Below are 15552 nucleotides of genomic sequence, written 5' to 3'. Positions count from 1 at the left end.
AAGAGATGGCGGCGGAGGCATTATTTATATTGAAATATCGAAACTTTCGTTAAATTGGTCCCATGGTCTAGTGGTTAGGACATTGGACTCTGAATCCAGTAACCCGAGTTCAAATCTCGGTGGGACCTTCTATTTTGGCATTTTAACAAAAGCATTTACAAATGCAGAAATAGTTGAAAACAACAATACTGAGAAATGAAATTCTATGCAATCTTTCATGTCCATTTTATTTCACATTTCTATCTTTTGAATTGAAATTAGAATCTCATTTGAATGAAGAAATGTTGAACAATTACAATTTACATTGTACAAGAGAACCCACAAACTGACCATCAATTACAGATAAAAATTGTAGCTTGTTTTCACCATAAAACAAGCTGTCAAACAAAAATGAACATAATTACTGTCATGGCACCCTTCTCTCTTGCTCTCCACTGAGACAAAACCTTCATAAAAAGTTTAGTTTTAAAGTCTCCCTTCTGAAACAAAACCCTGGGTAAATACAAAGACGTCTTTCAATCAGAATTACCACCAGGACCAAGAAGAGCTTGAAAGAGTACCAATTCCACCTAGCAGACACTCAAATGGGAAGCCTGCTATATTATTAGCAAAGAATCAAGAACAATCAACCTTTTTTTTTTTTTTACTGGTCCTGGCCTTGTCTTTCTACATCTTGCACATCAGATGGTTCTGGGAATATGTCTTTAGAATACCGTCTACGGGAGGATGAATTATCACCTCCGCCATTTGGTCCACTACCCTGAGAATGAGAACCTGTGGCTCCCGACTGTTTAAAACTAGTAGTTCCTTCTACTTTAACAGTTGATGCTGTTGGAATGGTTGCCACATCTGACGAGCTTTGACGCCAACTACCAAAAAGTGCAGCATTCCAAGACCCTCTAGAAGAGGTAGCTCTTAGCCTTGCAGAGCCAGAATTCTCCTCCCTTACTACCTTTAAAGGGTTTTCCAAAGCCTTGAGGATGTATCTCATGAGGGGCCGCCTTAAAGGCTTGGGATTAAGGCAAGACCTGGCAACAATGGCCATGGCCCACACTTCCTCTAAAAGATCCTCGTCAACAATAAGAGATGGATCCACAATCTTGGTTACAAGTTCCTTGTCATATATACTGATGTAAGGTAGCGTCTGTTCCATGAATTCCTTCATTTCGGCATCAGAGGATGCACTAATGCCCAGCTTACCGTTACCAGTTCAAGTAATACCTTCCCAAAGCAGTAGACATCATAGGCACATGTTGCAGTCAGTGCACCTGGCAATTTTGTAAATGAAAAACAAATTCCAGAAACAAATATTAGAATCAAGAGAAATTTTGAGTTCTAATATAAATTAAGGCTGACAATGAAAGACCAACAACTGTAGTATTTCAAGCATTTGTTTTGCAAATGACTTCTACAGACCAAACTGGTAGAAAGCAAAGTACAAAGATTTCATTCAAATGGGTGCTACATAATTGTAGTTCTTAAGAAGGAAATGATTATCAATAAGGACCAGAGACATTTTATATTTCTAATAAAACATAGTGCAAAGTTTGGGTCAAGAATAAAATCTTTAAGAGGAACTGTGATTATGTCCTAGTAGTTTTTAGGTTTTGTTCAATCTGAATTTCAAACTTGAATTTAGTAGAGGCTAAGAATGCTAATAAAATAGCAGCTAATTTTCGGCTGAAAATTTATGACATACCTGAAGTAGCTTGTTCAGATGACCTGCAGATTATAAGGACAGGGCTATTATTATACTCATTATCAACAAATTCAGTAGGCAAAACTAAAAGTAAACAACAAAATATGAAGAAGGGAAAAAACTGAGGTAATTATTTAAACATAATCACCCTGGTCCAAGTTTTATTTGAGGTTCCTATACTTGGCCTTTTGTTTTGTAACATATAAAGTAAAAGAGAGGCAGCCTTCTGTTGAGAGGTCAACCTTTGTTGTATTTGGTCAATATAATCTCTTCATATAGACAACTTAAGCACAGACATTCAAAAATAGCAAGATGAGGTAGCAAGCAACTTAACATTTGACTGAACACAAAGGAGAATAGGAATATATTCAAGCAGCAAAAATGGCTGTAGGTATAAGTTCATTCAACTGGTTGCATCGCTTAGGTTATAAAAAATCTTGGGCTAACATCTTGTTCACACCATGGTGGAGAAGGGTTCGGTACAAATATGTAATTTTAGAAAAATAAATTAAGCTTTTGAGAGAAAGAAAAAAGGCAAATCATTGCAATACTAAAAACAGACAAAGTGTTGCTTAAACAATCTCACCATGAAAACATCTGAATAAAAACAACATCAACTAAAATACGTACTGTGGTAACCGCAGCAACCTGGTAATCCTACTTTGATGAGCATCACCTTCTTGAGCACAGACCTCGCTCAGGCTACCAAGTCGTACTTCAAATTTGTCATCCAGAAGTATACTGCTTGCTTGAACATCTCTTCAAGGATGGGAAAAAAAAGGGCATGTCATTACTTGCACAAGGCATAATTTTTTATTATATAACTAGACTACTTAACTGTGAACACCTCTTCCTTCTACCGTTCATCTCTCAAAGTTTCCAAAGCATTGGCTTTGCCACATAACTACTAGACTACTTGTTTTTATTTAATGTTGGATGGGAACTCTTCAACAAAACAAAAGCGTACAATTGTAACTCTACTCTCAAAAAAAAAAAAAAAAGTATGTTCCTATGTAGATGCAGCCTTAACGAACTAAGGCAAATAATTAAATAACTTGCAACCTATATATCAGTATAAACATGAAAATATGATGCCACTCATTAGATTAAGTTCACAGATTAATGATTGCTTTGTGCATAGCTCCATGGCTAGAGTCTCATCTCATAATTAAGATAATTGGATTGAAAGGTGTAAAGACCTTATAAAAGACTTAACATCACCTCAAAATTACCTGACTCACTATGGCAAATATCAGGAAATTGGTCATACAAATAATAACAGACAATGAAGAGATCGAATCAAGAAAAAGAAGAAAGCCCAGACTGTACCTGTGCACAAGTGGCGGAGTGCATTCGTGATGAAGATAAGATAAACCCTCTGCTGCTCCTAAAGCAATTTTCAATCTTGTAATCCAATCCAATGACTGTACATCATCTTCTGTATTGGTTTTTCTATACAAGGAACTTGACAAATCCCCATTTGGCATATATTTATAAACAAGGAACTTCACATTTTCATTTTCTAAGCAATGTCCTAAGAAGGGAACCAGTCTTGAATGTGCAATCTTACTAAATAAATCCAATTCCAATAAGTATGATTCCTTTTTAATAGACTGCAAATCGATTCTTTTGATGACCACAGGAATACCACCTTCCAAGATACCACGGAAGAGATCTCCTGAGTGGCCATTTTTTATGAGATTTGCATCACTAAAGTCACCTGTGGCTATGAGTAACTGCTGATAAGTAAATGAGTCTCCAAGGTTAGAAAAGTTGATTGATACTCCAGAAGGAGGTGGCATGGACCCTGCAGGAACTGGCCCCACATCAACCCCTGTTTGATTTGTAGTGCCCCTCTTATAGGTACAAAGGATCAGCAGAACCAGCAACAACAAAAGCAAAATTATCCCAACTCCTCCCAAAACAGCTGCCAATATAATTGTCCTTTTGTTGCTCTTCTGAGAGGTTGCAGGTGCAGGAGGTTGAGTGGAATTAGGGCGGCCAAAGTTATCAAAACTCAGGCCCCTTACAGCATAAAATAATGAACAATCCTCCAAAGTCCTCTGGTCTTCCAAATCTTGGAGACAATTTCTATCAAGAGAAGTATTACCAGGCACAAACTCAGGAACCTTGCCTTCAAAGTAATTCCCTGAGAGATCAATGAAACTGAACCTTCTTAGAGATGGTGTCAGATTTCCATAAAACAAGTTCATAGAAATATTGAGTTCTGCAGCAGTGATATTTGCATTTGAGCTAGAATCAGGTAGCAAACCAGTAAAATCATTGACAGAGATGTCAAGCAAAGTCAATTGGGGCATTGTCCACAAGACATGAGGAAGAGGACCACTAAAATTATTGTGTCTCAAAACAATAATCTGCAACTGACTAAGTGCTGAAAATAAATTAACTGGCAAATTCCCATTTAGGAAATTGTTTCCAATCAAAATCTTCTGCAATTTCCTCAACCCTCCTAAATCTGAAGGCACTGAACCAGACAAAGAATTACTGCTAAGATCAAGCTCAACCAAGCTATCAAGATCACCAAGCTGGGATGGAATTGTAGAAGCGAAACTATTGTTTGAGGCATTCAAATATTGAAGCTTCAAAAGTGTCCCAATGCCTGGAGGAATTGACCCACTTAAGTTATTTGAAGAAATGTCAAGTCTTGAAAGATTCTTCAGTGACACAAATGATGAAGGAATGGATCCAGCAAATTTATTCTTTGAAAGATCAAGAACTGAAAGGAGTGGCAATAAACCCAAACTTGAAGGAATTGTCCCAGAAATGCCATTATCAGACAAATAAAGACTAGTTAAGTTAGTTAAATTTCCCAGACTTGACGGAATAACACCACTTATAGAACATGCACGAAGATCCAACACTTGAAAAGTCAACATTTGCCGCCCTAACCAATCAGGGATCGAGCCAGGAAGAAGGAATCTTGAGGCATTGAAAGAGGCCAAATGTGTTAAGTTCACAAGAGAATCAACTGCAAATTGTGGGTTTAGCTTCCCAAGTCTTGTTCTTCTAAACCCAGAAATGTTAATTCCAACAACACTACCATTTACACATCTTATACCATTCCACACTAAGCAAGGGTCAGATTTTATCGGCCAATCTGCACTTCTTAGCCCTAGTGAGGATCTGAGTTCCAGTAGAGCTGCTCGCTCATTCGGTGAACTCAAGGTCTCAAGTTGCTCAAATGTAGACTCAAATAATAACAACAATATAAAAATAACAGCCACTGCACTTCGCTGATCCACCATGGCTCATAACATAAACTTCCTCACATCCTTTCTCTCATAATTGAGCGCAATCTTTCAAGTATATTTGACTCTGAATGAAAATGAAATCTAACAAAATACAAAACATCCCAAAAGAACATTTTTTTCCACAAACAATTAAAGACTCTAAGTCCTTTCTCTTGAAAACAGAACCAAAAACTCTTACCTGAATCACAAGCCTTCTTTTTCTTTTCCTTCTGTCATTTATATATCTCAAAGTTTCTTTTCTTCCTCAACAAAACTTATTGCTGACCAATCAATTCGCCATCTTTTGCTTCTGTTCTCTTCTCTTCTTTTCTCCTGTTTCTCTTTACCTACTCTGCCTCGTTTGTCTCTCTCTCTCTCTAAATCCTTTGGTTTCTTCAGTTGACGGAAGAGAGAGAAACTAAAAATTAAAAAAAAATGTTAGAATAATAATTTTAAAGGGCTAAATATATATTAAAAAAAAAGGTGGTCAAGACTCAAGAACAAATAACAACTCTCAAGCCTGAAGTGGACTATCACTCTCCCGTCAAAACAAAACAAACTTCCCATTCTAATCATTCAAAAATAAAGGCTTGATTTTTAAGTACAGACAATTCTCCATCTTCAGAGAAAAAAAAAAAACCTTTTTGAAGGCTCAAAAGTGTTAATAAGAACCAGAAGCAGTGGCTTGGTTATTGATCTGACACAAAAGCGAGGGAGGTCCAGCGCCGGCCGATCTGGGTTTGACTTCCGGTAATCCCGCCCTAGCCAGCTAAGCTGTTACATAAACAACTTAAACGTAGCTTCAACTTTTATCATATATAAAACCCTCTCTCTCTACATATCTCTAATGACAAAACACATGTATCTGATTTCTGTTTTCTGGGTACTCAAGATTCAAAATGCTTTTGTTTTTGTTTTCAGAATTTAGACTAATGTTTGTTAGTGTTGTTATTTTCTCTCTGTTTTTAAAAATGATTACCAAAAACTGAAACTAATTAATTTCAGTGCACTGTTGTTTCTTTATTTACATTTTTGTTTTTGGCTAATGTTCTGTTTCCTCTCAAACTTTGACAAAATTACTGATTCTATCATTTAAAGTTGAAAAATCTATTTTTTCACCTGATATTGAATTGACTTATTCCCACCCAAGTAGAGGTGGATATGAATCGGATCGAGTCTGAACATCCTTTATCTCAAGTTCAGCTTAAATAAAAAATAACTCAATTCGAATTTGATTCCAATTTATTAAACCATCATTAAAGATGATTTAAATGAAAATGATTCAGTTTTAGTTTGATTTGAATTTATGGTTCAGATTTGTAGTTTGAATTTGTGACTCACTGATAAAATGATGTCATTTAACAATTATTTAATATAATTCAAATAAAGTTATCTATCTAACTTGTGAATTAAACCGAATTAAATTCTCTATAGTTTGAATTTAACTCGACTTTAAAACAAATCAAACTTTTTAATTTAAACTCGATTTATATTTAAAATAAACAAATTCAAATCAAATTTAAACAAACTTTTGAGTTAGAATTAACTCAGTTTGAGTCCAGTGTTGCACTCAAGGTTTAACTCATTATCAAATAAGACTTAAACATATTATCTTTTATATTTAAAACTCTTTTTTTATTACTCACTCTACTCCTTAAAAATGGCAGAAACAATCTTATGGCCAAATCATAATTTCCGATAGGCCAAACGACTATTTCCCACCCAAGGTTTGATGTTTTCTCAAGTTTCCGCCATTTAATTATAGAAACATCAAACACCCATCCATAACCGGTTGATTTAACAAAACCCTCACGGTGATAAATTTAATCTCATTTCCCCCCCTAAAAGTTTAAAAACTAACATTTTTTCCTTAAGCTAAGTTTGAAAAGATTACATTTCCCCCCTAGGGTTTATTTCCAAACCCTTTCACTTTCTCCGGGGCCATCACCGGTCGTCTTCCCCTCCCGACGGTTTCTCTTCCACCGACGACCGCCTTCAACTCTTGCACTACGCATCCGACGTAGAGCGAAGTCATCTGGGAAGAGAAATCGTCTTCCCAGATGAAGACGACTCGTCTTCCCAGAGGACGACGAGTCGTCTTGTCTTCATCTGGGAAGATGATCGTCTTCTCAGACAACAACGACTGGGAAGACGAAGAACTTCGTCTTCCTCGACGAAGTTCTTCGTCTTCCACGGCTTCTCCGATGCCGATCGGACGTCCAAATGAGAGGAAATAGTTCGTCGGAAGGAGAGAAAGCTTCGGGAGGGAGAGGCCGTCAGCAATGGAGTTAGAGATGTCACCGGAGATTTCAAAACGAAACCTAAGGGTGAAACGGCGATTTTTTAAAACTTAGGTTGGGGGGAAATTTTAGTTTTTAAAGTTTAGGAGGGCAAAATAGATTCTATTTTAGTTTATTTTTAATATTATAGTGAAAATGACGATTTTACCCTTACCACCGTTAGGGTTTTGTTAAATCTAACCGGCTATGGGTGGGTGTTTAGTGTTTCTATAGTTAAAGGGTAGAAACTTGAGAAAACATCAAACCTTGGGTGGGAAATAGTTATTTGGCCTTTCCGATACTCCCAAACACCCAGAAACGGCAGGCCAGCCAGGACAACTTAATTAGGCCTGCACTGTTTTGTTTAATTTTTATTCATAAAATTTCACTATAAAGAAAGAGTTATCCGATTAAAATCAAAAGTTAAAAAATGTCATTTAATGCTAACAACTCTCATTAAATTTTTGGGTTAGAGGTAATAAATAAATGACACAGATTACAAAGTTAAAAAGGTTTCAACCCAACCCAACTGGCTTATATATACATCATAGATTGATCAACAATTTGTCCTGATATTTTTCAAGATTATCATAATTATAAAAAAATAACAAAAACAATCAAAACCGTCCCGAATATTGTTCTGTTTCACAAAAATAGGATCAACCCTTCAGGTGAATTTTTTCTCAAAAATTACCGAAAAAAAAAAAATAACCCGGGATTTACCCATATTGATAACGGTAAATCTAAAGACTATATTTGATAAGTCAAAGTTTCATAAAAATAACAAAAGTTTGAACTGAAATATTTTTTTTTAAGTTTTAATATTCTATTAAATTTATTAATTTTTAATATTAAAAAAATTTAGAAAACTTGTGGAACTAATTTAATAAATGATTTCAACATAGGAAAGGTAGATTGATTTAGGGTGTTAATAATTAATAATAATAATAATAATAATAATAATAATAATAATAATTTGTGATAAAAATTTGATAATTAAGCTAACAGTGTTGAGCTGGCTTAAGATTTTAATTTGGAATGTGTATAATTACTTAATAAACCCTAAGATTTAAATTCTCTTGCACATTAAAGATTAAATAGAAGTAGAAATGGTAAATGGGTTTAATTGGAAAATCAAATGTTTAATGTGATTTTATTTTTTCTAAGATTAGAATGAAAAAGGTCAAAGCTTCACTGGCACATTTACTGACTTTAAATGCATAAAATTTAGAATTATTTATTTTTAATAAAAAAGTAAATCAAATTACAATATAACCAATTTGGGGTATCTATTCAAATACTTAAATGGTGTCTTGTAATCTGATTCGATAATTTCAAATTAAATATAATATAATAATATATTATTAGAGTAATCAATTAAAAAGTAATATTATATATACCTATTTTAAATATATATTTATGTATGTTATCGTGTGATTAAAATTTTTAATTCAAATTTAAAATTATTCAATCATATAAAGATATATATTAAATATGTATCTATTTGTATATTGAAAGTTGATACGTATAATTTTACAATGAAATTATATGTATCTATTTTGAGTATATAAATATGTACGCATTTATACGTGTATCATATAATTATGTGATTTTGAATTAAAAATAATGTAACATCTAATCACATGATAATACATATAAATATGTATATAATTATATATCTAAAATGAGTATACATAATATTATTCATAATTTTATTATTTAATTAAATACTTAAAACTAATAGAAACTATCAAATTAATGGGGGTGGTTGGAATTTGATTCTTCCAACTAATTGTAGCTAGTTTGCCAGTTGAATTTGCTGACTCTTCTGTTCTAAGGTTAGTGCTTCAAATGGTGTGCCTTTGATTGAGAATAGTTCAATTCTTGACTTTACAACATTTAAGTGTATTTGAAAAATATTAATAAAAGAAGAAATATTATAGGAAGAATAGTTGTTTTAAAACCAAAGAAAAGTAAAAGGAAAATTAGGTCACCAAAATTGAAGAAAATTATATTTGAAAGTTCCAACCTTCCCCTCTCAATCACTCTAAAACTCCTATTTTCTCCATTTTGTTATGTCTTCGTCACCTAAAACTACTGTTCAATGATTCTTATTCTTTGTTTGTTTTTTACTGTTCTACCAGGGTTATGAATTTGTTTATCTTGTGCTTTCACAGATTTACTTTTCTATTTGAGATTTCCCTCGAATTTTGAAGCATAACTTAGAAAAAAAAAAATATATATTCATATGTAAAAGTAGGGCTGGATTCGAGCCGAGCCAGCTCGAGTTCGAGCTAGCTCGGCTCGGTTCGAGCCTGAAACGAGCCGGGCTCTGCTCGTCTCTATCGAGCTCGAACCGAGCTCAAGCTGGCTCGGGTTGGTTCGGTAATTTTTTTTTAAAATTTTTTATACAAAACGACGTCATTTTGATTCATATATATATATAAAACGGTGCCGTTTTGATATGAAAAATGAATCGAGCCGAGCCATAAACGAGCCGAGCCGAAAATGAGCCGAGCCGAGTTCAGCTCGAGCTGAAACTCGAGCCGACCATTAAAAAACCGAGCCGAGCCCGAGCTGAGCTCGGCTCGGCTCGAATCCAGCCCTATGTAAAAGTATATAAGTAAATTTTTTTCCCCCCCAACGTTTGACCTAAAAACACTTTTCAATTATTTGATAATATAAATATCACTTTCTCTTTTAAAAATCAAACCCTTTTAAAAAAAACTAATGGTGTAACCATGTAAAGGTTAAAAATCAACCATAAATTTTGAAAAAAAAAATAATAACTCCGTTCCAAATGACATCTAGGGGTGGGAAAGTGTTTTTCGGTGAAATCATTGGTGGGAAAATGTAATTTACTCAAACTATCTAGTTTAATCCTAAGTTTGTAATTTATACCAAAAAGAGGATAACATTGACCAAATCCATGAACATGAAACGGCCCCAGAACTAAAGGAATAGATTGGAATATACAGTGAACCTTTTGCTAACTTTTTAGATGGGGGATAATTTAAATGGCACTTTGAAATAAAAAAAGAGAGCAGAAGGAGACAATAAAGGGATGGTGGAGGGTCAAACACTGGGGAAGTGGTCAACACTCTTTCTTCGATATTGAGTTGAGTGGGTGTCTGTTTATAGTTGAACTTGCTTTGCCAATATAAAACGGCAACATGATTAAAAAAAGTGACAAAAATTTTGGTCATTTTCTGATGGGCAATCTTGATGAATACATTGGGTGCAAAATTATATAAAATAAAGTCAGTCAACCATTACTGTTTCGTTGCTTTCGTTATGTGTGCCACTTGCTTTCTTCCTCTCTCAAAAATGTCGGTTGTCTTCAATTTCATCTTCCACACAAATCTTTTTCAGTCAACTTCTCGATTTCTTGTTCAAACCAACTTGAGCCTGAATTTTGCTCGCTTGCTTGCTTGCATGAATTTCAAAACCCAAGTCTTGCATTGCCGTTAACTTAAAAGCAAATATTTTTATTCAATTGATTATACCGGGTTAACAAAATTGGTTAAATATTAAAATTTTTTAAAAAATTATTTAAATTCAAATTTTCATTATACTTATAAAATATTGACGTATCTGATACAGTAGTTATAGGTCTAATCACTGTATCTCAAGTTTACTCATCCAATCAATCTAAGTGAGAATATGTATATAATTTTAAGTATTTAATTAGATACTCAAATGATATATTATCATACGAGTAAATAATTCTGAATTAAGAATTAAATAACGTTCAATCACATAATAACACGTTTAAATATTTAAATAAAAAAGTAGCATACAATCATATGATCACATATTTAAATACTCAAAATTGGATACGCATAACATTGTTATTTTAAAATTAATTTCCAAATCTGCCCTTATCAGAATCCAAATTTTACACATAATGTTACATAAAATGACTTATAAATGTTGATGATTTGGTGCAGCTAGGGATGTCCCTTCAAAAGTTAACATAAAAAACTTTTTAACCCCACCAACTTTTTTAAATTTATAAATCATTAAAAGAAAATTCAATTATAATTTAATCTCATTCTCAAACACTTTGTAATCGTTGATCGTAAGATCAACATCTATTCAACTACAAGTCTACAATTACTCATTTTGAAAATATTCTTGGATACAAACTAGAAATGCCAACTTCATTTTTGGTAAGGTGATTAAATATATATATTTTACAAATTGCTTGACCCTTTAAAGATTTTGAAATAATTTTGTCACTTATCTGATACAATAATTTATACATATTATGTTAGATAATATTTATAACAATAAAATTATGAGTATTATAAAATTATGGGTACATATTTAATATATGACATCATATAATTAGATAATTTTAAATTAAAAATAAATAAATACTTAATTACATAATAATACATAAAAATATATATTTATTTATGTCTGTAAAACGGGAATATATAATATTGTTCTATTTATAAGTAATATATAAACAATACTATGTGTACTGTCACAAGGCTGGAAACCCACAAGAATTTTCCATCTTTTCTCCATCTCCCGAGGCCAGCCATAAGTATTGCTATGCATCCCCCGCACATAATGTCAGCATGCTAGTGCCAACCTATGCACAGATGTGTGTGTCCTGATTATTGTTTGCTGACATGTACCTATTTTGTATACATAATAGATATATATTTATATGTATTATTATATAATTAAATACTATTTTATTATTAATTTATAATCATATGATGCACACATTAAATGTGTATCCGTCATATACTTAAAGCAATTATATATAATTTTATTGATTTTTTTAATATTAAAAATTAATAAATGTAAACAACCTTTTGTATTAGAAAACAAGAGAAATTTGATTGAAATTTGGGATGGATAGTTTATAAAATTAATAAAATTATATGTATATATTTTTAATATATAATTTAAATATTCAAATGATATATTATCATATATTTTAAAAATTTTAAATTAAAAATAAATTATTATTTAATTATATAATAATATATTATTTATTAATCTAAATTATATATTAGAAATATATATATAATATTTCTCTTATGAAATATCTGAACAAAAGGTGAATTAAAATTTTTAGTAGAAGTCTCGCATGGTTTTTCATCGACAAGTGCCTTTAAAGTAGTAGTAGGCACGAAGGCTAACATGCATGCACGGATGAGACTGATTCTATTCTATGTGCACTTTTTATATTTTTCGTTTTTCAGGCATTTTATTTATTTATTTATTATTACTATAGCTTATTTGTTTTCATATGACTCTTTAATAAAATAATCTAATTGATGTGTTGTGTTTTTTAAAATAAAATTATTTATATTTATTTTTATACATGTAATTAAATATTTAAATAATATATTATTATATAATTTAATAATTTTAAATAAAAAATAAAATTATATTTTATCATATAATAATATATTATATAAATATTTAATTAAATTATTAAAACCCAATAATTAAATATTCAAAACTTGATAAATATAATAATATTTTCATTTTTTATTCAAATATATAACAAAGAATATCACCGAACCAACCAAACCATTATATTAGATTAAAACTAATCACATCAAATAGTAATTAATTATATAAATACTAAACCAAATAAATCAAGAATTTAATTTTAATATATCATTAAAAAAAACTTAAACTTATACTTTTTGTAAATATACAACATTCTCTTTTACCAACTAAACTACCTATTATAATTCAAATTTATTATTTTATTAAAAGTAATTTCTTTAGACAGCGAAGAAGAGTATTGGCAAACTCTTATATAATTGGAAACCACCCAAAAAAGAAAGTCACTTGTTTTTTTCCCCCTGATTGATAATTCCTTCAAGAATTTGAACATAAAAAAATGAGAGGCTTAGGTATACAAATTGATGCTTCCTTATTAAACACACTTTTACTTTGTAAATGCATTATTTTTGGATCATAATTAGAAGAATTAATAATAATCAACAAATTCAAAATCATTGTAAGGATTAGTAAGAAACCGCTGAAATGACGACTAACATTAAATATGCAAGTATACAAGCTTGAGTTATATTAATACCTTGTGTTTGGAAAAATGAATATTTGTAAGCAATGTTGTTTGATGTAGTCAAATCACTGGAATTTTTTTTTTTTAAAGGAAAAAAATGAGATAACACTACTTTTTAAGGATGACTCAATGGGCTTGGCCCAAATCAGAAAGGGCACCCTAGGGAGTTGTAGACGCCCAAGCAGGCCCAGCTAGGCTTTTCATTGAATCCATTTTTATTAAAAGAATATTATTATTTAGCACAACATTATAACATTAATATAAAATATAATGTTGATTTTAAATTTTTAAGATGGTGGCTCGAAAATAATTATAATATTGGGTAATAATAAAATAAGTAACATCGAGATGATTGCAAAATACTACTGAAAAGAAGTATACTTCACAAAATAACGGAGCAGAACAGCATGAAGAAAATTGAAAACTACATGATCCAAACCAAATTTAACATAACAACCATCAAGCAAGCTCAAACCCTAACACTAGATCTAGTTCCTCCAGCTACCTTGGGAAGCTCCTCCGTCTCTAGAGTACCTAGAACCACCGTCACCGTATCCTCCACCTTCACGGCGTCCACCACCGTATCCACGGTTATATCCACCGCCTCCACCTTCACGGCGTCCACCACCGCCATATCCACCTCCACCTTCACGGCGTCCACCACCGCCATATCCACCTCCACCACTTCCGCGGGATTGAGCTTCGTTGACGGTGATGCTGCGGCCGTCGAGATTCTGACCGTTCATTCCCTCAATAGCATCCCTCATAGACTTCTCATCACGGAAGGTAACGAATCCGAAACCTCTGGATCTACCAGTCTCACGATCGTTGATGATCTGGACATTAAAACATATTAGACTAAAACTTCCAGATCTAAAAAAATTTCAAGAAAAAATAGAAATATTAAATCAATCGGGCCCTTCGTCTTTAGTGAAAAAGATGAAGATGAACGTACCGATTAAGGACATAGTAACAAAAAAGAGAACAGTAACAGAACATAGAGTAGTAGTAGTAACACAAACAGTCACAGATGACAGATCACAGATCAAAACGAGCCGAATCGGGTCAGATCTGGGTCCGATATCTGCGGCTAACGGACCTTCGAATCAAGGACATCGCCGTAGGCGCTGAAGGCCTCCTCCAAGGTACGATCAGTGGTAGCCCAAGCCAGGCCACCGACGAAGCAACGGTACTCGAAATCGGCGGAAGCCATACTGAAACCCTAGATTTTGAGGTATAAACGGAATTAACCAAAAAAAGTAAGGAATTACCCTTGTGAGTATGGCCTTCAAGTTTTCGGTGTATTTTATAGAGGGTTCGAGGTGTGACTAGGGTTAGGTTAAACAGTGCACATGACGCTTATGATAATTTAATATTAAATTAAATTTATTTAATTATATAATTATATATTATTTATAAATATACACGTCATTATTTAATCAAGTTTGGGATAAGAACAGCTGCTTGTGAGGAAGGAAGTGCTGCTGGCATTGCTAACTCTGGTTAAGAGGGTTGTTGGAGACTGACAATAAAGCGGGGTGCAGGGTCACGTGACGCTGAGATTTTTAGATGGATGATGGCAGGTTATTTAAGACTCCAAAAATATCTTTCTGCGTCCTAGCCAATTGACGCTATTGTCCTTGCACCACAAAATGGATGATGAACTTTACGCTAAATTATGGCCGTGAAACGATGACGCATTTGGGAATAGGAATCAGCGAGTTTTGTGTGGCAAGAAATGTCTTTGTAATCATCATAGAGTTCATTATTACATATTTGATATGCCAACAAATGAAACATAAGTTGGCAACCCTCGGGACTTCTTCAACCCCTGCCTTTGCCTAGCTACTCAGGGTTGGGAAGATATATCCCTCTTTTTTATTGTAGGCCTTACACCATTTCAAGGAAACATTGTCATTCTTGTGGTAGATCGTCCATAGATATTCTTATGTTGCCACACATTTCACCGCCCTCAAAACCGTCCGAGTTTTTTGCCTCCCAAATCTACAAACCACATGGTTTTCCTCATAGCATCATTTTTTACTAGGTCTGGATATCATCCGAGTCGATTTAGTCTCAAAAGTTGATTTGGTTTGATTAAGTTCAGTTCAAATTCATTTGATTAAAATTTGAATTAAACTCGAACTAAAAGATTTGGCTCATTTTTTAATTCGAGCCAAACTCGAGCCAATGGGTGTTTGGTTTGAATTTAGCTCGAAGAAGAATGCCCAGGTATAGTTTCTTGTGTAGATACTTTTG

The 15552-nt window shown here is 33.0% G+C and overlaps 2 protein-coding genes and 1 non-coding gene across 3 annotated transcripts; 1 reads left to right on the top strand and 2 right to left on the bottom strand.

Annotated features, from left to right (window-relative positions):
* Positions 1 to 56: 56 nt before the first annotated feature.
* On the top strand, positions 57 to 128 carry TRNAQ-CUG. Its single transcript has one exon. It is a non-coding gene; the product is annotated as a tRNA-Gln (tRNA).
* A 73-nt stretch (positions 129 to 201) lies between these two features.
* Positions 202 to 5583, bottom strand: LOC123227910 (probable LRR receptor-like serine/threonine-protein kinase At2g16250). The gene is given in 5 exon segments (XM_044653044.1): positions 202 to 1203; positions 1206 to 1268; positions 1700 to 1722; positions 2330 to 2458; positions 3029 to 5583. Coding segments are annotated over 5 exon segments (2712 nt in total). The 5' UTR covers positions 4966 to 5583; the 3' UTR covers positions 202 to 643.
* Positions 5584 to 13593: 8010 nt separating this feature from the next.
* LOC123226683 (glycine-rich RNA-binding protein-like) lies at positions 13594 to 14634 on the bottom strand. Its single transcript, XM_044651208.1, has 2 exons — positions 14393 to 14634; positions 13594 to 14129 (listed from the first exon to the last, which is right to left on the bottom strand). The coding sequence occupies exons 1-2, from the start codon at positions 14504 to 14506 to the stop codon at positions 13782 to 13784; spliced, it is 462 nt and encodes a 153-aa protein (XP_044507143.1). The 5' UTR covers positions 14507 to 14634; the 3' UTR covers positions 13594 to 13781.
* Positions 14635 to 15552: the final 918 nt, after the last annotated feature.

The sequence above is a fragment of the Mangifera indica genome, chromosome 10 (genome assembly GCF_011075055.1).
Source record: "Mangifera indica cultivar Alphonso chromosome 10, CATAS_Mindica_2.1, whole genome shotgun sequence".
NCBI lineage: Eukaryota > Viridiplantae > Streptophyta > Magnoliopsida > Sapindales > Anacardiaceae > Mangifera > Mangifera indica.
The sequence above is the reverse complement of the archived record's forward strand: the minus strand, read 5'-3'. Positions and strand labels throughout refer to the sequence as shown.

What these genes read in the sequence shown, in the direction of transcription:
- LOC123226683 (XM_044651208.1), bottom strand. Translation starts at nt 14,506, where the DNA reads ATGGCTTCCGCCGATTTCGAGTACCGTTGCTTCGTCGGTGGCCTGGCT. An exon ending in GCGATGTCCTTGATTCGAAG is followed by an intron (nt 14,130 to 14,392) that starts GTCCGTTAGCCG and finishes TTTAATGTCCAG; the next exon opens with ATCATCAACGATCGTGAGAC.